This window comes from Pollachius pollachius (genome assembly GCF_949987615.1).
Source record: "Pollachius pollachius genome assembly, chromosome: 3".
Lineage (NCBI taxonomy): Eukaryota > Metazoa > Chordata > Actinopteri > Gadiformes > Gadidae > Pollachius > Pollachius pollachius.
Genome location: NC_136936.1, coordinates 36,025,740 through 36,050,231, shown reverse-complemented (window position 1 = coordinate 36,050,231; position 24,492 = coordinate 36,025,740). Strand labels below are relative to the sequence as shown.

Genomic DNA, 24,492 nt, shown 5'->3' with positions numbered 1-24,492 from the left:
AAATTTCCCCAGTTTGTTTCCCGGTCAAGTGTAATACCAAAAGAGGTTACTTATCATATCCAGTTTTATTGTTGAATAAAGTGTTAAGAGGATGAACACAAATTGAACCAGTTCAAACAGCCAATAGAAAAGCATAGTGCTCATATACATAGACAAATAACTAAAGGACAGTGGGTATAAACTTCACCATGAACTTGGGGCAACCTTTTCCGCTAATATAGCTAGTTGGGTAGCGCTGTGTGAAAGAATGCCTGGTTGGTTTTTACCTCTGGCCATATCTTCTGTGATTACTTTTCAAGGTTAATGCTGGAACGTGACGTTGATGTTCAAACAAAGAGTAAAAACTATGTTGAAGTGACTTGACCTTTCCCAATACGTAGTTATAATTATGTGTAACTTATGTTTCCCCTTCACATATTATTCTTCCATGGAACGCAGCTAATTGTACAACTTATTTAGAGGATAGCTGTGCTGTAAGCATTGTACTCTGTCTTATGAAAGGGATCAAGCAAAGGGAATTATGTTCAAAGTTGTGATTGTGGCTTGGGAATATGGGCCTGAATCAACTGAATTACCATATTTGATGTGCATTTGTAATGTCTTCAATTTCGTGGCTACATCTGCTTCTTCTTTGGAGTTTAGTTAGTGTTTGAATTAAATATTCTGTTCAAACTCAACACTATTCTTCTTAATTTACAGCGTACTAAGCTTGTCTGAACCTTATTAGACATGCACATTTATGTAAAGACTAATGAAATGCCAATACATATTGGGATCCAGAGTTGCATCATTGTGGGATAACGTTGAGTTTATTAGAAATGTGATTGCCTGCTAGCTTCTTATCTCATCATTTGTGCAAAGTTTTTTTTAACTGGGTAAAAACCGTTGGAAACCTTTGTTTGTTCAATAGTTTCATAACACATTTTTATCAGCACACGTCCGCCTCAAAGTATTTTTATCTTCCTTCTAAACGTAACACACAGCCAAAGTTCAGTTTGGCTTGCAGATGGAGATGACAACAGGCAACAGACACCTGGCCGTTTGTTTAAGGGCCAAACCGCCACCATAAATTATGTTCTGTGATGCCAAGACAAACACTCAGACCATTAGCTGATGTTTACTGCGGCCCTGTGTTCCCGAATATTGGGGGCTGGGCTCGGAGCAAAGTCATTTGGCCACAGACTCTGGAGGACAGGGAAAAGTGGGCACAAATGAGTGTTTAACAATTCAAGTACACTCAGATTAAATATGGTACGCACTTTAGAAGAGATGGCTACCTTAGTCCGTCTGGGAATCTGAGACGGGGCTTTGTCGAGTTAAGACCTTGCTCAAGTCAACAGTAACTTATGCTCCGAAGACATATTTAAAATAAGTCCCTGCTCAAAGTGTGATGAATATGATGGCTAAAGGAAAAAGGATTTACTTCAGGAAGTATACAGGTTGGCTTGCATAAAGTGTAGCAATAACTTAATAACTTATAACTCATCACATATTAGACTTATGAAAATGATAACTCAACATGAAGAGGCTAGTCTTTGGGACTTTGACACTAAAATATTTTAATTCAAAGAGTTTAATAAAAACTAAAATCACTTCAGAAATCGCAAAACAAACAACTTGTTATTCTTTACAGGTGAGTTTAAGTTGTGAAACATAACATTTAATCTACCTCAACCACGGTAAAGACATTCAGAACCAGTAGTTACTGGATATATTCACCGTTAGTGAACATGAGTGTGTCCACCACACCCCACTATTTCCCACCCCCTAATGGTAATACACTACTGCAGTGTTGGGCTTGATTAGCTCCCGAACCACGAGATCCAATTGGATCCAAAAGGCACTTATCCCTGTTCAAGCTATCCAGCATCTCTCCTCTGTACATGATATTTTCTCCCTCTCTTTCTCTCTCCGTTCTCTTCTGCACGATAAAACAATAGACAAAAAAAAAACGGCCTCAACTGAATTTCACTTCAACAGAAAGTTACGTTTTCCTTTGCACCCCTCTGTAACATGTTGCAGCAATCGGCAGGTAGAGCAGGGAGCAAAAACAGAGGAAAGAGAACATATTTGTACAGAATACCCCACTGTAAAAACTGGGGTATTCAGTATTCAGTGGGACACTGTTTGGAGTGGTGGAGTGACGGAGACGTGCCTGGTCGGCTGTTCCAAGAATAGGGGAGTGGCGAGGAGGGAAGGGGACAGATGAGAGGAGGTGCAGCTGTTCCATCCGACCAAACGGGCCACATGGGTGGGCCGTCTGGTCCGGTTGCCATGGTGACCGAGAGAGTGAGAGAGAGAGAGAGAGAGAGAGAGAGAGAGAGAGAGAGAGAGAGAGAGAGAGAGAGAGAGAGAGAGAGAGAGCCTTCAGAGGCGGAGGTCCCTCTCTCCCAGGGGGGAGAAGCACTGGTCCACGCTGTGGTCCGACACCTCAGCAAGCGACGCCGGGCTCCACCGGGGGCTGTGGTCCTTGTCGATCAGCACTGAGGGACACAAGCGAGGATACCGTCGTTAGGGATACATTTTGTTGCCCGGACACATGGAAACCATGGTCATGGATTAGTATCGGTGGACAAACTAAGAGAGGATCATTATTGATATATATCGGTGAAGAAACACACGCAGAACCTATTGTTATTTATTGAGTATTGGCAGACACAAAGAAACAATCCCTATTGATTTGAATTTGTGGACACAGAAATGATCAGTATCAACCTTTCAGAACCCCCTTGTTCCATTTTAGATGCATTTTTTATTTTGGGTAGACTGCTTTTTATGCTTGTTGTGATAAAAACAAAAAAATGGGTTGCATTGGTTTATCCTGTTGCATCACTCATGTTCTTTATTGTTTTAATGTTGTTGTACATTATTATTATCAAGTTATAGTTTCTCCTCACAGTTTAGAGGTCTAGGAGGCTGGTGGGTGCCTGTGAGGCTCATTAAGGCTTAAACCTGACTATAAAAATATGTTTGACTGGTTGTCATTTACTGGTGTGCTACAGAGTACAACACTATGAGAAGGATGGAGTCGGCAATGTGGGACAGTTGAGAAAGAAGGTCAACTTACCTGATCGTACACCCTCGTAGAAGTCCTTGCCCCTCTGGAGAATAAGGAAAGATAGCAGTGAGGGGTAGGTGTGTGTGTGTGTGTGTGTGTGAGACTCAACACACGATTGACCTCAATAGTATCAGGTCCATGTTAATACCCTACAGAGAAATGTTCCTGCACACTCTTGAGGTTAACACAAGGTAGCTAAAGTACATTACACAAGCCATTTGCATATTACTAATAATTAGTCATATATAGTCTATTTTTATTACTTATTCAGAAATAAACACGAATACCTAAACAGTATTTGGATGTGAATAAGAGTGTATACATTACCATGCAGGCTTGGCATAAGCGGTACTCCATGACCAGCACGTTCTGCAGGCTCATAGCAGCCCCCTGCTCCAGCTGCCTGAAGGTGATCTTCAGGGACGTGGGAGACATCCGGCCCAGGGTCTGGAGTGAGGGATACACAACATGCTTTGGATCATTTATATTAAGAATTCTTCTTATTAACCCATGCACAAATGCCTGAGGAAAAGACTGGAGTCTGCCTGTTAGAAAGAAGCCTAACCTCGACCCGCCCATGGATGACATTATCTGCAATTTAAAAAAGAAAGTTGTTTTGGATAAAAGTGTGAGATAAATTAATAGTTTATAGGGGAGAGTAAACAAGAAGGCGGCAATTTGGTAGTTACAGTCTTCAGTTTCCCTCCCCGTCCTAAATCGAGACAATACTATGAACGACCATAAATACAAACTATTAATAATTCATATGTGTGAAAATCCATTTAGGTTGAAATGTACCCATAACCATGCAAACCATGAAGCAACAAAGACAGCATAAATATTGACCGTATAGTGTATATCGCTGTCATAAACGTTGAATGCACTGGGAAATCCGTGGGTCACACCACTATTTATACAAAGCACATTGTTAGGAGTAGTAGGGGTTAGGGAATCTTTGAGATGGGAATCAAACACACCAACTGCTACACTATCCTGCTTTTAAGGGCGTATCAATATCAACATAAAATATTGTATTATTTCAAAATCTAGTTTTGAAAGAGTATCCAAATAGTACAATCACAGGGAACGTCACTCATATTTAAAACATTTGGACAGAGGCAGCGTTTGACCTCTGTACTGCAGCTATTAATATGGTCATTATCATTCTGCCCAGAGCTCCCATGAACAGAGATCGGTCCCTGGGATCTCAATGTTTACCATTCTGTGGACTGGAGGTAGGAAGAGGAAGGGGGAGAGGAAGAGGGAGAGAGAAAAGAAAGAGAGAGACAGAATGCACTTTGCTTCAAACACAAGTAGTGTTTTATACATTTTACCATCACACAGAATATTTCATACTGTATATACATTTTGTATTTGCTAGCATTTACATGCAATACATTGTTTTGATGTCACTTTTTACTTCTAATGTGCTTAGACAATGCAAATATATGTTTCAGATGCCAATAAAGTCATTTGAATTGAATTGAACAAGAGAGCCAGAGCAAAGGAGAGAGGAAGGCTATGTAGGGCAGGGGGAAAGGTGACGTAAAAGGTTTGAGGCCCAGAGGAGAACACCACGGTAAACCCAGGGCCTGCTCCAAACACCAGGAAGGGTTTTATTCCTACTGTTCTTTACTGGCCTAATCCCATTGGGACCATCTGGGCCTGATTAAGGTCAATATCACTGGGACCACACAGCTAATCCACACAGTGGGTACATGTAGGATGAAGAAATAAAGAGCATGTTTGCACTCGTCCACGCAAACTACACTTCTGGCTCAAAGTGTAAGTGAACCCACTGACCCCGCTGGGGTTCAAACACTAGGAGATTAACAGCAATGTTTTGGGAGCAAAGTTCTATGAAGGAGGGGGCATGTTATCCCCATGGTTACAGCCTATGGCCACTTTGTGATACTTTTTCATTAATGTTCGAGAAGCATAACCTTTTCTTGGAAGCGGCGATTTATCATCATCATCCACTGCCCAGACAGAGCGCCCCACATCCACACGTCTTGCTTCAGGTGTCCCTCCATCGAAATGTCAAAAGAATACTTAAAGGCACTGAGACGCAATTAAAAAGATTTTGGGTTCACCGCCACTTAAATGTTAGCGTGGCCTTTCAAATGAAAGTCCCTCATAGGCTCATGGGTTTGCCTTCCCATCTGCTAACAAGACAAAATGCTATCCCCACTTAGCGCTTAAATGGCCGGCCAATTACTCATTACTAACACCTACTGTTTAGGGTCTATGGTCGAGGATGGATTTGCTGTACCTTGAAGCTACTGGATGAGACGCTGCAGGGTGTTTGACTCCCATTCAAAAGGTTGGGTTCAAATCCCAATGTGCTTATTCTACCTGTAGGCATCCTTGCACAAGATGCCCACACTCCTAACTGCTCCTTAATAACATGTATCTAGAGAAATATCAATGTTAGCTAAAAGTGTCGGCTAAATCCCTTCATAGGAGATGCGAAAAAGTACCAGCCTGTCAACACTGTTTCCAGTCTTTTTGTTCCTGTGAGTGGGAATCCAAACGGTAAAAAAAGATCCCTGTGTGGTATCAGCCGATGAAATAGTGCCAATGGTTGTGTTCATGATTCAGCACAGTGGGCCTACCTCAGCCTGCTTCTTGGCAAATGCAGAGTTGTCTGTATTGAGGTTCTGCAGGATGCCCTCCACACTGCCTGCACTGAACAGTCTGGAGGAGAGGAGAGGAGAGGGGTGGAGAGGAGAGGAGAGGGTGGAGAGGAGAGGAGAGGGGTGGAGAGGAGAGGAGAGGAGAGGAGAGGAGTGGAGAGATGAAGGTTAGCATAAATACACACGACTTCCAGAATAAATGACCAATCAAAATCACCTAAGAAGTATAATTGTACCAGAAAATAAAGAGTGACTGATTTTCTTTATTTCATACTTCACTTCTTCCAATCCAAGTCCATGACTTGTGTGCATGATGTAGGTCAGAACATTTGGTGTTTTGGTACTTAGTGTAAAATGCAGAGCAGCTTCAAAGCAAACCTGTTTATGTCTTGCAAGTGCGGCTGCAGCACAAATGGCTTCTCTGCATCCAGGCCGCTCTGTTTTAAGAAAATAAGGCCAACATTATCCTATATGTCACACATGCCTAGCTAATACAGCGATATTTGGAGTGATGTAATGTTTCCAAGGACCCGCCACCCTTTCAGAATGAAATCAGTCCCAACAAATAGAAACCAAGAAAGCTTTGCACTTGCACGCACGCACACCAAGTGAACCAGATGGATGCAGTGAACTCCCAAAAACATGGTTACCTGCGTCTGGTAGGACTGCAGCAGCTTGGACACGTCTTCATTAGAGGGAGATCTCAGACCAACCAAGTCCATCTCCAGGGCAGACATCTGTTAACAAGCAGTGACCTGAGATGAACCCCATGAGAACACCCCAGCTTTGCGTCTCATTAGAAGAGCCACCTTGGAATTAATACCTCTGTTCTTCTAGGAAGTCAATTTCAAGTACTTTAGTTGTTGAGTTCTGAAGTTTTTTCTTATGGTTGATGATTTCAGGATGCATAGGTTAAAGGGAAGGTAGGTAGACAAGACAGGTAGGCCCTCCAATAATAACATTTGGCCCAAATGTAACGATTGAACGGGTATATTTCACATATGTGATTTGTTTGCGAATGAGAGTTTCAACCAACTTAAGAAAGTGGCTTGTAAAATAAATGACCTTACCAAGCTTTAAAAGGGTACAATATGTAACATTGACACAGAGCATTTAAAATGGGTAATGCAGTCCGAATTCACAGTATTGGAGAGTTGACTTCAGCCGCCCCCCCCTCCCCAAAACGCTCACGCGGGTTGCCAGGTTGAGGTCACTGAATGGTCAGGAGCTCAAGACGAGCCGAGCACAACAACATTATATTTTGAGACGAGTGCAACTCTTTTATTTTGACGATGACAAGCAGCCACTAGTTCAGTTGTTCATCTAAAGTGAACGTTTGCAATTTGCCAGCTCATGTGGCATCTGTCTTGAAATCCCTCTGGCTCTAAGCTGTCGCTATCATTCCCATGCAGCTCCAAGATTAACCCGTGTTTCAGCGTGGCCCTGGTTCACAGAGCTATTACGAAAGAGTGCAAGGCTTCTTAGGTTGATTAGAAACAAGTTCAGTTTCAGTTGATCCAGTTTGTTGCTTGCTTCCATGGCTGCGGTTTCCGTGTTTCATACATTGCAATCCTAGGTACCATATACCGCATCATTACACACAGGCCAAAACAATAACAAGCTTTCTGAAGGAGAATTTTTTTAAAGGATAAATGTTTTAAATGTTTAAAGGATACTATTGTTTTGAGAGAGAAGCCAGCACTTGGCATGTTTCCAAAATCTCTGATGACATTGTTGTCATTTAATGATAAAGTACAGTACATTTGTTGCTTATAGCTCCTTTAAATATCTTCTTCAATAAATATAATAAATATTGTCAGTTTTTAAAAGTGGAACTTCTCAGTCTTCAGAAGAGGACAAAATGGGCAGAGTTAATTTGTTCCAACAGCATTATTTATATGCACTGCCGCTAACGTTAACATTTCCCAATTGTTTTTCTCCATCCTCAAAACAGCTCCAAAACACAAACGCCCCCCCCCCCATCCCCCCACCCACACAAAGATGAACAGCAGCTGCCCTCTGGCCAAATCCTCCATGGTGGTTCAACTACACACTGGTAGCCTAGGGCGGACATGCAGTGACTCAGCACTGTCACATCCCCCCCACCCCGCTACCACCAACACACCCTCTCCTCCAAACACCCTTGAGCTGAGAGGAAGAAAGGTTTCTAAATCATATTCATACAATTATAAACTAAATGGCATTAATACTGCTGGGGTTCGCTTCCCACCGGGGACAACCATGCTAAGAATGTATGCACTGCTGGTGTTATGAGTCGCTTTTGATCAAGGTGTCCTCTAGAAGGAATATCCACCACCACACCAACAACAATTAAAGACACAGGTTGTTGAGGCAGGAGATCACATTACACATAACAGGGGGCAAAGGGCAACACGACTAGTAAAGCATTAGTAAGTGACTAGTAAGTGCATTTAGACTATTTACAAAGTTAAAGATTACGATGGCAGTAGAGACAAATATCACTTGGTGTTACGAGCACCCGAAAACGACATCCCGAGGATCCCAGTAGGGTAGCAAACTCTGTTACCTTTTGCGACTCCACAAAGTGACTGGCCACGCCGGCGCGCTGCACATCACGGCCCTTCAGACGGAAGCCTGTGAGGGCCAGGAACATACCCAGCTTCCCCTGGAGCCTGGGCAGGAAGTACCCCCCTCCCACATCAGGGAAGAGTCCTATTAGAAACACACACACACACACACACACACACACACACCTTTTTAAAACAAAGTTACACTGTGCAGTCATTTAGTTTATTTCCTGAAAGAGAAATCATTTCATAGGTATACAGAGATAGTTATACAATATAGTTAAATAAATATATTGAGTGGTAAACAGCTGCTACTTGGTCAGAGGGAACTGACCACAACAACTAGTCAAACCGGGTGTTTCAGCAGGTATTTCAGTGATGTCAAATGACATGATGATGAGATAACATAATGTAGGCCAGTGTGACCCAATCTCCCCACCCGCCCCCCCGCTGTGCATCAACTTAAACCACGTTCAGCCACCAGAGTAACCGTCAACATCCAAACCCTTTGACTATTTAAAAGCTTTCAACAAATCTCCCATCAGCGCTAATCTGTTAGTGGTTTACCAATAATTGTAAGACATAATAGTGGACGTTCTATCGACACTCGAACAGAGCATGCCATTTAACGACGCTGGATGATCCGTGCGTGTCAAGGCGGGGTACGGGATTGTGCTGGGAAGAACAGAGTACAGATTAAACGGGATGACCTTGTTCTATGCAGAAATGTAATATCATAAATGTGTCAGATTATGGCAAACGTGGAAGGGCCGGGTTAAATCTTTTAATCCAAGGGTTCAATGGGTTAAAAAAGATGCTGCATAATGCCCCTCTCTCCAATATTCATGTCCCCCTGTGTGTGTGTGTGTGTGTGTGTGTGTGTGTGTGTGTGTGTGTGTGTGTGTGTGTGTGTGTGTGTGTGTGTGTGTGTGTGTGTGTGTGTACACATGTCCATATGTAAGTGGGTTGTCTGCTCACTTTTGTTCATCTGAGATAGAGAGACACAAGATGACACAGGATGACTATGACCATGTCTCGATCTCAGGGCTTTTGAATACAATTTGGCTCAACAACTCCCAAAATCGATGTGGGAAACCCGTTAGTGTGGTTTTTAATTACGTTCAGATTATGTAATATATAGTTTCTGAGAATATTCTGGCAAAGCCTTGAAAACTCATCAAAAATTCAGAAGGAGCACTTCCCATATCCATTATCCATGTTCAGGGGATTTAATAGACACTTACTGGAAGGAAGGGGACATTAACTGTGTGATGAATTACCTGGATCCATTTTACAGCAAAAAAGAACAATGTGAAAAGAACACAAACAAGCAAAATAAATGAATGATATTGGAGTGGAAGATACATACAACCTTAGCCTGTATTCTAAGTATTAAACACAGTATTCTAATACTGTGCCCTTTTTTTCCAGTCGTATTAATTTTCACAAGATGAATGGAATAAAAATGGAACAACAGTTATCATCAACTCGATACCTCTTTATATGACGGCTCCCATAATGACAGACTCCCCAGCCTTAACAAGGGGACGTTAATAACAGCAATCGTGATTACACCAATATCTCCCAGCTAGCATTCATGGAAAGTCATGGGAGCACGAACGCTTAAATAAAGACAACTAGTGATAGCAGAACTAGAGAGAAGCCAAGTATTAATATTTACCATCCACTGACTGTGAATTCAGACAGGTCATTAAGGAGAGAATCCCTGGAGCATCTTGCTCTTGGGATCTCTACAGGTTAGGCTTCCTGGTGACTCTGTCTGGGAGTAAAGCACCTTTAGTCTTTGGTGCAAAAGGGTAAAGCGCCTTAACTAATAGAACACATTGGTTCAGGCGCCTTATTCCCAGACATAGTAACCAGGAAGCCTAACCTGTAGAGATCCTCTCAGAATAAAACAAATTGGTAAGACAGGGGCAGCATAGTCTATTGAATAGAGTCTATTCAATAGTACTAATACTATACTGCCCTTGTTTGAGCGATTTGTTTTATAGTATTCTATTCAATAGACTATACCGCCCCTGTTTAACCGATTGTTTCACTCTGAATCCCTGCCTCATTTTATCTTTAGATGCTCCCTTAATGTTCCTTGCTGAACTTCCTTTGGTGCAAAATTGAAGGTGAGTCATGAATCAATTACACTTGATTCCTACTGTGTTGCCCCTTGGCCCTAGGCATTGGTGTTTCCCAAAATAAATTGGCCATCACAAAATTGTTTGTTCCTAGAGGAAGAACATAACATATAGAGCAGACTATAATTAGCTGTGTGATTCGCCAGAGATTGGTCCATAAACTGCCCTTGATGGGGAATTAGCTAAACCAGCAAAATATGGCTTGGTCGTTCATTGGAGGCAATGCACCTCAGTTGAGGAATTCATTGATTTGCAACACAGACGTCGGGTTGTAAAAATGTGTTGAGTAATTGCAATGCAACTGTGTGTTGCAATCCTCACATTTTCAATGCAATTCGGCTTCAGCTTATTGCAATATATCGCAAATATAATATCAAAATTAAGGAACTCGGGTACATTTTTAATCACGGCACCAAAATCCATTAAAATCGATCTATTGAGCATCAATGGTCCTCAAATTCTTAAGGTTGATCTGCTTTGACAGAGCACAGGTTCAACCACAATATTTTTGCCTAAGATCCCTCAGTGCAGGACCCATTGTTTAAACAGCCTGGCTCCTGCCCTCATATTAAACAACAACAAGATGCAAATAAACAAACAATACAGGGCAGCATGATAAATATAAAGGTAAGACGTTATGTTTTCATACATAACGGCTCAGCCATCGACCCACACGCAGGTAAGAACACACACTCACACGCACAAACCGCAGCAACACTCGCCCTTAAACATAACGGCTCCGCCATCGACACACGCACAGGTAAGACCACACACGCACGCGCACACACCGCAGCAACACTCGCCCAGGTAAGACGTTATGTTTTTAAACATAACGGCTCCGCCATCGACACACGCGCCCAGGTAAGATCGCAATGTCTTGCGATATTGATATCCCCATTCCCCCCTGTGGACTGTTTCAGTTGTTTTATTTTTTGTTATTATGTTTTGTGTGTATACTATGTGTGACTGTAGGCTACTGCTGCATGTCTTGGCCAGGACACTGGAAGAGATGTTTCATCTCAATGATGATTATTACTTTCAACTAACCAATAGTAGTTGCCTTGCATTTTAAAATGTCAATGCACTTTTCATCCCTGAATAACAGTAAAAGCTATTAAATAATTGTTGTCGTTACCATAAATTGACTATTTTTAAAATGTAATCAAATGCTCACACACTAGCTGCTTTCAGACACACGTGTAAATCCTGATATTCTCCTGGTGGGCCGTATGTGTGAACAACATATCCTGACATTTGTACCCTGAAAATCTCCTGAATAATACTACCCCTGAGGTAGTATTTTCTCTGTAGGAAATGTAAATTACCTTATATGTGAATGAGGAGTAGAAAGTCTGTATTTCTCACACCACTTCAGTGGGCGTCTTGATGAAGCTTCTGCATGTCATTGAGTGGCCCCCTAAATGATAATCAGCCTGTTGCCTTTTGTTCGCTGAATGGTTAAAAAAAATTAAAATGTTGGCATTGCTTTTAAGAGTCATTTGTGGTGAACGAATGTTTAACGTCGTTACATTATAGGCAATAAGTTATTATAGTATGCGCTCAGAAATTGGTTACATTATCGACTGGGGTTTCCATATTATTGCTATGGATTTAATTACAACTACAGGTTGAGCGAGCGCAACGTGCGCGCGAAAACTCTAGTTATATTCAATGGCAATGGTCGGCAGTGCATGTGATTATGAGTGCACTTTCTCATACATAATAGATGAGCTGAACCCCAACTGCCAGTGATGGCAACAGACATGGACCCCTGTGTGTGTATGTGTTTGTATATTTATTTGCACATGTATGAGTGAATTTGTGTGTGTGTATACACTGCATATGGATGTATGCATGTGTTTCTATAGGCTTGCATGTGTGGGTGTGTGTGTGCGTGCGCTCACCGATGGCCGTCTCTGGCATTGCGAACACAGTCTTCTCTGTAGCCACCCGGAACCGGCCGTGCACAGACAGACCAACGCCCTGCAGACAGAGGAGAGGAGGAGTCAGCTGTGTGTGTGTGTGTGTGTTTCTCTGTGTGTCTCAGTGTGTGTTTCTGTGTGTGTGTGTGTGTGTGTGTGTGTGTGTGTGTGTGTGTGTGTGTGTGTGTGGTCGATCGGTCATAAGGAGAACTGGCTGGACGATACCTTCGACTCATGAGACAGTGCCAGGGAATGTTCATTTGCGCGACAGACAGAGGAGACACAGCCTGCACGGTTGCCATAGGAACAACAATCTGCCATACCTCTGTGCATAAAAGAAAAAGGTGAACGACAACCGTGGAGTTTGTGCTCTGTGTTTAGGAAAAATAAAGGGTCGTCAAAAGTGCACCCAGCCCACGACCACGGCCGGACAGGGGAGACTGCTGCCCGGTGGAGACACACATGTGTCGTTCATCACGGAATCACTGTGATCATGACCTTGAATGAGATTATAACACACACACACACACACACACACACACACACACACACACACACACACACACACACACACACACACACACACACACACACACACACACACACACACACTTCAAGGCAGGGCCGACGGGTCAGGCGCTGGTTACGTCAATACCGTCCAACAGCTTGACCTCAGTGATGGATGGATGGACGGGGACGAGCAACATGCTAAATCACCTGCTCGCTCCCCTACCAGCCGATGATTCATCCTCACCATCATAAAGCATGAGGCAGGGGATGAGGTGGAACCAGCTAAAGGGCAAAAACAACAGAGTAGAGGAAGCTGTGTCCAAGGCAACTTATGAATGCTGTGCCCTGGCACCTGCTTGGCTCCTGCTTCCTACAGGAGGTAAGTCAACTTTTACAAGTTTAAAAAAGTATATTTCCAATAAAAATCTGATAACCGTATAAAGTCAAGCAGTTATTAATTGGATTTGAGCGAGGGAGAAAACAAGGGCAATCCATGCATTTGAATTGTAAAACTATTTTAGAATAATTCCCATCCAAAATGGTGTATTCACAAAATTGGCCGGAAAAAGGTGGATGGGATGGATCAGATAGGACTGGCTATTGCGGCAGCCTGACTATAAAATAATTCAATCTGCATTGATTTTTCTAATGAACAGGGTCCGGTGTGTGGAGCATGAGCCAAGAAAACGTCCAAAGGTTCGCACTTCTGTGTCATCTTAACGACCAGAAGAACTGACGGATGAATGTACTGGTCCAAGTGCAACACATTACGGTGGAAAATACTATTTAAAGGCAAGGGAACCCGACCCAGAAGTATGATGGATAGATCAGCCTACCCCGGGCACTGCAACAATAGGGGCACTTAAAGTATGTTAAGGTCATCTGACAATCTGGTACACCAAGGGGATTACAAACCAGTGAACAGCTACTTTTGTCCCAAAAACCTCCAGGATTTAACCTTCAGGCATTACACCACACACAGCCACCACCAGCACCACAACCTGTTTTTGGGACCACACCGTCATTCTGGTCCACTACTGCGTGAGGCCTGGTGTGAGTCAGAGCTCTGCAACAGAGAGCCCATTCCGCTCCCTATGCTTAGAGGACGCATAGAAGGTCAGAAATCCAGCAGGCGCTCAGTGTGGCAGGGCGTGATGATGCATCCTATCGGTGGTTAACTCTACTCAGACACAAGCACATGCATGCACGCACACACACACACTCATAAACATATGCATGCAAGTACACTCCAAACAAGAGGTGTTGGAGAATACGCTCATATCACGACTCACACACAAGACTCTAGGCTTGGTGTTGTATGTTCTGGTTTCATAAAGACACTGTGGTTGTTTTAGGATAGTGAATAAAGTCATTATGAAGGTGATAATGGCTTCTTCATTATTGTAAGAGGCCAGTTTCTGAATAGAGTCACAAAATCACCAGCACAGGGGAATAGAACGACTTTTACATTTTCTTCTTTGGATTCATGTTATGTCATGCTACGATACACACAGTGATGGGGGGTGGGCAGGAGATGATCAGAAGGTAAACCACTACTATCTTTCTTTAGCATCTCAAAGATATAACTTGTCCACAAATCGGTCCCATCATGCAGTCAGCCACAGGTCGGTTAAAGATTACGTTTTAGGTCAACTGTTGAAATGTAAGCAAAGCGAAGCGACTCTTTCCTGAATGTTCAACACAGATCTGATTGTCTTCTTCCAAGCCTGGGATTGTGTCTATATCCTGCACGGACGATATTTGGTATTTACGAGAGACGACTATCAGTGTCTAGTATCGGTCACAAAAAAACAAAAAAGGGGGAAGCAGCGAAAAACAGAATAATAAATCAACAGACCAGAGGGCGGATGGGGAAGATAAATGAGCAAAGTGCTAAACAAAGCCAGGCCTTAGGACGGAGAAGGCACTATAACACATTACTCAAAGCAAACAGAGTTAGGATGTGCTTGGGGTTGATGGAAGGCTGAATCTGACATTCCTCTGGAAGATCTTGACCATACAGGCAGTGGTACCATGCAGACCACGACAAGTCCTGTGCCAACCTCCATATAAGACCGGGTCCACAGTAGACTATGTAGAACCATACAACTGGATCCACCATCCTGTTGACATATTTACCAATAAATCATGCTTTATAATTCCAAGAATGGTGATGAGATTCTGCGTGGAATACACCATCAGACGATTCAGATGGGTATAGTGGATCTGCTTAAGAGGGCGTAAGCTACAAAGATCCCAGAAGATGAGAACTTTTAACTTTGGGATAATAGACAGCGAGAGACACATACAATCCCCATCTGTGTCTATTTTGGCCTCATCTTCCATCTTCCCATTGGTCACGGTGGACATGAGCCAACCAGAACAGCTCTCGATTCTCCTGGGAAGTCGATATTACAAATCTTAACAAACCCAGGACAAATTGCCAATCAATTGCCTGCAGCTTGTATGCCAAGTCTCAGAGAGAAAAGCCCCAAGCCGTCTATTCTGGTCTCTTGTTGTTATAAAGAGACGTGGTCCCACTATGAGTGTTTGGAGATCCGATGGGAAAGCAAAGAAAATCTTCCTATTGGTTATTCAAGTTTTGAGCAAGGCCGACATGGTTTTGTCAATATCTATCTATCTATCTATCTATCTATCTATCTATATCGAAATATGTAAATTCAATTCAGTCAAAAATAATAAATAATTATGATCAGTTTGATTTGAGAGGAGACATCCATACATTTGACATACATACAAAAAGACAAATCCAGAGCCTGCAGACTTTATCCCTCGTGAGCTAACATGAGGCTACATGAGTGCTTAGTGATTACAACCTGCCAAAATGTGTTATATGTCACTCCATCTCTTCTTTTGTCCTTCCACCCTGTTCCTGGTCTCTCTTCCTAGTCAGTCCCATTAAACGATGGATAAGCTCATACAAATACGTACAAAATGAGAAAGCCACTCAGAAGTAGAACCGCCCCCCACAGATCTGCCCTGGGGTTGGCCTCAGCTGCGTCTCCCAGTAGAGACTTGACGTACAGTGATATAGATCAACATTTTTACGGCCTTTGCATTTGGAGGACTACATTACAGAGAAGAATAGACCTTCTGGGGTCTTTCGCCCTACCACATCCGGGCTGGTGGGATGGGCCGCTCGGCCCCGCCTCCCTGGACATTTATCTGCTCTATTCCCTATTCTGGTCAGGCTTATTGGTAGAGGCCCCCTCTCCAAGTCTAAAAGAGGCCATTGTCCACATTGGGCCGCCTTCATTCTAAACGCTAGCGGGGTATATAGTTATAAGAACGCTGATGATTTAATGTCAGTAATGTATTGACTTAGTGCGAAATAGCCTATTGTGTGCTTCTTATAGCAGAAGTGCAAACAGCTGCTCTTCTCTGCTGCAGATCATAACCATTTACTGCCAGTGAACAACAACCAGGACATTTGGGCTAAGGTTTCTTGCGCAGGCTATTTGTCAATATGTGCCTTATAGTATATTGAGGGAGACATTCCCTGGTGGGACAGGTTGTCAGGTGGGAAGACATATGCCATTAAGAAAACAGTACTGCTACAGTAAACAACATTGCATAATGTGCTACAGAGCTCCCTGCACCAGAGCACAGGTCCGGCAGCCTGTGAGTGTCCTTGCTTGTTCCCACATAAACAGATGGGGTTGCCAGGATGTTATTAGTTTATGATATGAATCTAAATTGAGATTAACTTCAAATACAGACACAAAGACACACACACACACACAGACACAGACACACACACACACACACACACACACACACACAACTTTTCTCAGTCGTATATATATAGAGTGCCAAGCCTTGAAAGTAAATTACTCTGGAGGTGGGTGGGGGGGGGGGGATACTGTTTGACTCGCCGCCTAAGGGTACCGGGTTTGATCCCTCATGTCTGCAGCCTTCCTGGAAATATCCTCCGGTAATATGTCTAACCTCCCCCCCCCCCCGCTCCTTAATGACGTCTACTTCACAGTAAGTCTGTTTGGATGAAAGCTAAATAGCTTTCATCCAAGTTGGCTACATGATACTGTACTGCCAAGAGTATCTACTGCACAAAAGACAAGCCGTTGTGTAAAACACCAGCTCCAACCCTCACCCTGAAGGACAGCTAGCTCTGACGTATAGAGCACCAACCCGTGGGAAAACACTGTCTGCGCTGCAGACGGCCAAGCCCAGATGGTGCAGTCCGGCCGGCCGCTGTCTGGAGGACCTGGACCCCCCCCCCTAACCCCCCACCCAATGTTTGGTTTAATAACAAACACGCAGTGCAGCTAACAAGACACACACACTTTAATGTCATGCTCTTATTTCCCCTCAATAATTATGTTTAATATGTAGGATAAAATGTTAGCTCCATATGTGTGCAGATCACTCCCTATATAAATGAGCATGTATAGAGGGAGAGGCATGTGGTTCAGGAGGTAGAGCAGAAGGCTGGTAACCGGATGGTTGCTAGTTTGATCCCCGGCTCCCCGGAGTGTCGTGGTGTCCCTGAGCAAGACACCTCACCCTAACTGCTCCCGATGAGCTGGCTGTCGCCCTGCGTGGTTGATTCTGCCGTCGGTGTGTGAATGTGTGCATGAATGGGGGAATGTGAGGCAATGTTGTAAAGCACTTTGAGTGGCCACTGGTTAGAAAAGCGCTATATAAATGCAGTCCAATTACCATTTATACATGCACATCCTTAACATCTGAGAATTGGAGTACAGCTTGGTCAGTGAAACAAAAAGTAAATTTATTTTCACTGCCTTACTATACGTGGGTCTTTCTAATGATAGGGTTTACCCATTAAACTGTATGCAGAGTCTTTTATAAGCTCTGATTTATCTTTTGGTCCAATAATGACGGCATGTAGCCATTATCAGCTGATGACCCTAAGCCATACATCATAAATCCAGCCGTTTGTCATTTACAGATTTTGCTCCATAATTCCCCCCTCTCTCCAATTGTCTCATGCACTTTGTCTCATGCCTGTGTGCGTGTTTGCGTGCGCGTGATTGTCTGTTTCTAAGGGGACATCAAGATAATATGTCCCCTTAGAAACCCCCCCGCCCCTCGTCAAGATAATAAAGTGCCCAGCACAAATTATTGTTGGATTTGCGCCAAGGGTGGAGCTTTTCTGTCCCCCCCCCCCCAACTTGATGACTCACACAGGCTCCTCGTCCATCATCCTCATCATCCTCATCATCCCCCTTCAATGTGTCAAAAGGCCAAAACATGCACACACATTCACCGTAAATAACCCTTTGCCATCAAATGCCCTTTCTTCTGACAATGTGCCTGAAAATAAAATATGAAGAATTGCGACCTTAGTCAAGGTCACCCCAGCCAGGATGAGAAATTCTTCTTAAGATAAGTGGAAGAAGCTAAATATCCACTCTCATCTGGGGGACAGTGTATGCATGACACGTACAAACATAAGTACTAGAGAACACACATTTAACATTTACAGCACATTTCAGGCTCTGTGTCTTTGTATCAGAGCTATAGTTCTGCAGGGTTTTGCAGACCAAGACGCCTATTCAAATTCCGCTCAATCTGACAGTGAAGGGTTAGAAGAAAAAAATATATAGGAGAGTGTCAGCAACATGCTCCATAAGCTGTCATCCCGTTTCAACCAATCGTTGCCGACCTCACAACTGGAGGGTAATAAACAACCAGTGGGAAAAGACATCCAGTACTATGCTGACACCCGCAGGCCAAAAAAGTTGTTACATGTAAAATAAAGCATGAGTGTGAGCATGTTTTGGGTGTGAGCGATTCATAACCTGGACCTTCATAAGGTCCAGGTCATGAATCAAATTTTAAAGTATAAAAATATATGGTACAATTTGAGCAGCATATAATACAAAATACTCACCCCACCCATGGTTATCCCATCAATAAGAGCAATATAGGGTTTCTTATACATTCCTGAGAAATAGAAAACACACTTAGCACACAGGATAATATAACAGACTTGAAGCCGATTCATTTTATTCAGGGTAATATCTAGCCTAAAAAGTTGTTTTTACACTAGCTGCTTAATGAATATAAGATGCAAAATTGACGAAATTGTAGCATTTTCCAATAATAATTGCACCAGCAAGAATGACAAAATGACCTTTTTACCAAAATATCCTATATTCAAAGGATTCAATTATAATGGCATTTTCTTTTTAATCCAAGAAACAATACGGTAGCAAATGGCTGTTCGCAAAAGGGATTATGATGATCATTCTTTAATGCATCCATATATAGGAGATGTTTTTGAGGTTCAACCCAAATATGACATAACTAATAGTTGGCTATCCCTCTCTTGAAGAAAGTTGATATCCAAAACAAAACTGTTACGATACAGCTGCACACCTTCTTGTTATCAAGAGAAAGCTATATTTATGTCCTACATTGCAAGTAGGCATTGAACAGTCCCATTCAGCTCCATGATGTGTAATTAGGTTAATGACGTGGGAAAACAACAGGTATTTGCGTTCAATGTAAAAGGACCTTTAGTATGTTCATAAGCAGGTGTCGGTTACCTATAGTGTTGTTCAGAACATACTCCTCACGGAAGAAATCCTGCGCTAGACGGTCTCCTGACTTTCCTGCTTCCGTGACCGCTGCAAAATGAAATAACAAGTTAGGAACGTAATGCAAGATCGATTTCAGAAATCCATGGCATGCGAGTAACACGAAATTAGTTCTGACACTTTAATCCAAAACGATTTACAGTGCAATTCAGAGACATGTCATTTATGTGAAGTAGGGGTGAGAGGTATCTTGTATCTCTCTTCTCTTAGTCAGCTACCAATTAGGATACAGCCAATGGGGATCCAACCCAGTGCACTGTTGGCTGGTAGTCTCTGATAACACCACCTCGGATAATATAAGGAGAAGGACATTACATCTGAGGTGGTTGACTGATGAATATATCTTATATCAGTCTGTAATCTAACCAAAACATGTAATTAGACTATCCAGTAGATTAGGATGGGTGCTGTGTGTGCGTGTGTGTGCATGTGCGTGTGTGTGACCTATGATGTCTCCGCCGGCGCAGAAGGCCCGTCCTCCGGCTCCTTTGATGATTACAATGTCCGTCTGCTCATCAGTCTCCCATTCCTACAACAACAGACAACAGTACTCATACTTCAGATTGAACTACAACACAGAAGACAGACGTCATCATAGAAATCGTACAATTTCAATTCAATTCAAAGAACTTTATTTTTCCCGTGAGGGAATTCGTTTGTGGTCAGGCACATACAAACAAGACATCTTTCAACAATAAATAGTTAGTCATCGTGTACGAGAATAAATAAATTCTTAAAAGCTAAAAAACACCCTGTGGGTAGGAGTGGAGGTGTGGGTAGGGAGAATAGATTGTGAGTGGGTGGAAGGTGAATAGGTTGAAGTCTGAAGTGATGGGTTGGGTTGGGCGGTACGAGGGGGCTTACTGTTCATTCAACAGCCTGATGGATGCTGGAACAAAGGTGGACATGGCTCGTTTGGTTCTTAGGGGCAGGGAACGGGGTCTCCTTCCTGAAGGTAGCAGATGGTACTGGTTGTTGAGGTTATGGGTGGGGTCCGATATGATCAGTCTACTTTTCCTGACGGCCTGTTTTTCATACATGGCTGTGAGAGTGGTCTGTGGCTGTCCTATGATCTTCCCACTCATCTTTATGATCCTGTTACGGGGACATTTGTTCACCTCACTCAGGGAACGAAACCATGGCAGGATGCTGAAGGTGAGGGTGGATTGAATGATGCAGATGTAAAATGACTGGAGTATTGACTTGTCGACTTGCAGCCGTCGTAGCTTCCGAAGAAAGTACAGGTGTTGTTGACATTTCTTGAAGATGCGGTCTGTATTACTTTTGAAGGTGAGCTTGAGGTCAATAATGGAACCGAGGTATTTGTATTCTTCCAGTCTCTCGATTATCCGGCCATCTAACTGAAGAGCAGGGGGGATGGTGGAGGAGCGCCTGAAATCTATGACCATCTCTTTGCTTTTTGAGATGTTTACTGTGAGATGGTTATCCCTGCACCAGAGAGAGAAGTCTTCCACCACAGACTGCAGTTGCTGCAATGAGTTGGTGGTATTCACGATGACTGTGTCGTCAGAGTATTTAATTCGGGGAAAAATATTCGGGGATTCAGGGAAAAATATGAATCACGATTTTTTAGCTTAGAACTGATATCACGATGCTCTGCCACATTTTCTTTCTCACAACAAAAAAAAAAAGGGCAGTACCAAACATAGTTTTTTGGCACCTCTAGCACGTTCCGTTTCATATGGCCCTTTAAAACTGATTAAAGTGCAGTATCAAAAACGGATTGATTTATTTTGTACATATAGCAGCCTATTGTCTTTAATTGCTGACCTTTTATAACTACTGAACCAATTCCGCACACCTGTAAATGAAGGCTTAAAAAAAAAAAATCATGAAAAGAAAGGCTATTTAAAACTTAAATCCACATAGGGACAAATGGAGATCGCGATTTTATAACGATATATCGTGCAGGCCTACTGCAGTGGCTGTTGAATCTCACTAGCAGTCGTCTGTCTGTGAGGAAGGAAAGGACCCAAAAGTCAGGTGTGGACTGACACCCAATTTCTGGAACTTGTGGCCCAAGAGGTGAGGTTGCACAGTATTAAATGCCCTTGAAAAGTCAATGAACACCAGCCTGGCAAAGTTCCCTGGTCCCTCCAGGTGCATGTGGACATTGTGCAGCAGTGTCACAACTGAATCATTAACCCCTCTGTCCTTCCTGTAGGCAAATTGAAGTGGGTCAGTAAAGCCACCCACCTCCATCTGCAGTTTAGTAAGAATGAGCCTTTCGACTCTTCATCACTATTGATGTCAGGGCTACAGGGCGAAAATCATTATTGCAGGTGGGGTTGCTGTGTTTGGGTACTGGACAGATGATGGAAGACTTCCTGAGGGCAGGGACGGAGTGCTGTGCTAGTGAGCAGTTGAAGAGCCCACAGAAAGCTCCTGAGATTTCCCTCCAGCAGGCCTTCAGGAGGCGACCTGATATCCTGTCCGGACCAGCTGCTTTGCTGGGGTTTACTCCTTTGAAAACGTTCTCTACGTCCTCCCTCTGTACTGCAAATGCTGCTGTGGATACTGAATTATCTGTTGGCTCTGTCTCTGTGGAAAGGTCTTTCTGCTCAAATCTGCAGTAGAAATGGTTGAGATCTTCAGCAAATTCAGTTGGGCTTTGATCTGTGGGACATTTTGTGTTACAGTTGGAGGAGAGGCCGACCAGTGTCTTAACACCCTTCCATGCTTCCCTGGCGTTACTGTCTTGGAAAGTCTTTTCCACTTTTTCCTTGTACACTCTTTTGGCCTTCCTAATTTGTTTGTTGAATTTTGCCTGGATCAGTTTTGATTCTGTTTGGTTTCCTGAGTTAGAAGCAATTTTCTTTTCATTGATTGTCGTTTTGAGTTCTTTGGTAATCCAAGGTTTATTGTTGGAGAATATTTCAACTGTCTTTGAAGGTAAAATGTTTTCTTCACAAAATGTGATGTATTCTGTAGCTACATCTGTGGCTTCCTCCAGACTGTCAGCTTGAGTGAAAACCTGCCAATCAGTATTCTCAAAGCAGTCCTGCAAAGATTCAGTGCATGAGCTGTCCCATTGCTTTACCGTTTTCTTCAACACCCCCCCCCCCCCGTTGTAACTGGGTTTTGTAGGCAGGTATAAGGTGTATTACATTGTGATCAGCAGTGCTCAATTATGGTTTTTGCCTTGCTTTGTAGGTGTTTTTCACATTACCACAACAAAGATCAAGAGTATTTTTGCCCCTGGTGGCACATTTAACATACTGCTGGAATGTTGGTACTGATTTAGTCAGTCTGCAGGAATTAAAATCCCCCATAATAAATAAAGGTGAATCTGGATTATCTGTTTCTATGCGCTGAGCGTAGTTTGTGATTATCTCTCGCTGCGTGTGCGTCATTGCCAGAGGGTGGGACATAAACAGCTATCACTGTCACTTGGCCAAACTCTCGGGGGAGGCATCTCGGTCTAAAAGACACACATAATAGTTCCACGTCTGGTGTGCAGCATGTTTCTCTGATGCTGGCCGATCTACTCCATGCTTTATTTCCATATACACACAGACCACAGGGGTGGCTATAACAAACACACCATGGCCAGATTACTATTATTGTGCAGTACAATAATTAATTCAAACATGTTCATCAGCGCTTGTCAGAAAGCTTGTTTCAACAGCTCTGGCTACAGACGCACATTATGTACTGCAGGATTTGAACTTTGACTTCTATATACCTTGAGCTGGGGGTAGAGCAGGCGGGTCATGGTCAGGTTGAGGGCATTCAGGGCCTTGGGTCGGTTCAGGGTGATCACTCCCGCACGGCCCACCTTCTCCAGCAGAACCTCTGGGGCCGAAGCACTCGACATCTGCTCCATAATAGAGTCCACACAGCAAAGGTTAAATTATATGGAGGAGAGATCAGAGAATGACTGCATTTAAATCTGATGGGAAGGTAAAACTTAAGTAGATACAAACATTTCATTTGCCCATTTCAAAAATTACAATAAAACGTCAATTGCTCATTTTACAACACTGCTGAACATTGCATTTAAATTATTCTAAATAAAAGTAAAAGAAATTAAGTAACCTTGTGGCTTTTCTTGTGTTATAAAGCACTAACACTCAATTACCTCCCTCAAAAGCACCCTTGCCTTGATTACAGTGAACAATAAACAAATGTAGGTCAAAGGTGAATATCATCTCAATAACTGGAGGAAGAGCAAAAAAAAAAGGTACACTTACCATGTGTGCTTGTAATCTTTGTAGTCTACAGATGGACCTCAATCTAAAGAAATACATGATAAAAATAACTATCTGGAGAACATAAAGCCAAATTATCTTAATGTATAGAATTGTATAATTGTGAGTATTATATTTCTTGGCAGCAATAGAAATGACTGAGAAGAAGCATTGTTGCATTGAGTCAAGTCATCAAAAGCACTCCAGTAATGTGTTACATAGCTGTATGTTTAGTGAAACGTCTATTATCAGATTATTACTACTAACAATTTACAGTCCCTATCAACCTTCAAAAAGAGAGACCACCTATCTCATTTTAAACTTCATGTAGCCTTGAAGCTTAGCTTAGCATGGGCATGCATAGAAGAGAAATGCATGAAAAACGTTCGATACCAAGTGAAACTAAACATACCTGTAAGCGGTATATATGATTGGTGGCATCATGCTTGTATTCGAATTTATGACTTGATTTCTTGTTGTTCTGCTGTCTCACAGATACAGTCACTTCCTGAAACACTCGCTTCTGATTGGCTATTGCAAACATCAACGGTGAGGGGCGTGTGAACAATCGAGCAAATAAGAATCGAGCCTGGAGTACGGCCATGTGCACACTGCCATCTATCGGAGAGAGGAGGGACTTCTTACATTATTGTCTTCCTAGTTGAAACTAACCTGTTACAGTTGATCTCTATATTGTTGGCGTTGTTTTAAGCAAGGACTGGTGTACACCTAAGTATACTCAGAAATTCAAACTTTATCTATAGAGAGTAATAATAAAATAACAGAAAGTTGCATTTATATATGGCACCTTTATCCAGAATTGCCAGTTCAAAGTGCTTTACAGAGCTACA

General features: G+C 42.8%; 1 protein-coding gene across 1 annotated transcript; it reads right to left on the bottom strand.

Annotated features, from left to right (window-relative positions):
* Nucleotides 1–1,557: 1,557 nt before the first annotated feature.
* Nucleotides 1,558–24,162, bottom strand: hibch (3-hydroxyisobutyryl-CoA hydrolase). Its single transcript, XM_079731638.1, has 14 exons — nucleotides 24,054–24,162; nucleotides 23,645–23,687; nucleotides 23,137–23,268; nucleotides 19,875–19,959; nucleotides 19,380–19,460; nucleotides 18,722–18,774; nucleotides 12,298–12,376; nucleotides 8,243–8,388; nucleotides 6,345–6,431; nucleotides 6,073–6,131; nucleotides 5,674–5,755; nucleotides 3,386–3,505; nucleotides 3,068–3,101; nucleotides 1,558–2,483 (listed from the first exon to the last, which is right to left on the bottom strand). The coding sequence occupies exons 1-14, from the start codon at nucleotides 24,083–24,085 to the stop codon at nucleotides 2,368–2,370; spliced, it is 1,149 nt and encodes a 382-aa protein (XP_079587764.1). The 5' UTR covers nucleotides 24,086–24,162; the 3' UTR covers nucleotides 1,558–2,367.
* Between the last annotated feature and the right edge of the window lie 330 nt (nucleotides 24,163–24,492).

Excerpts from the sequence above, each read along its gene's own strand:
- hibch (XM_079731638.1), bottom strand. The coding sequence starts at position 24,085 with ATGATGCCACCAATCATATATACCGCTTACAG. Across the intron at positions 6,432-8,242 it reads ACTTTGTGGAGTCGCAAAAG|ATGTCTGCCCTGGAGATGGA; the intron begins GTAACAGAGTTT and ends GCTTGTTAACAG. Across the intron at positions 6,132-6,344 it reads TGCAGTCCTACCAGACGCAG|AGCGGCCTGGATGCAGAGAA; the intron begins GTAACCATGTTT and ends TTCTTAAAACAG.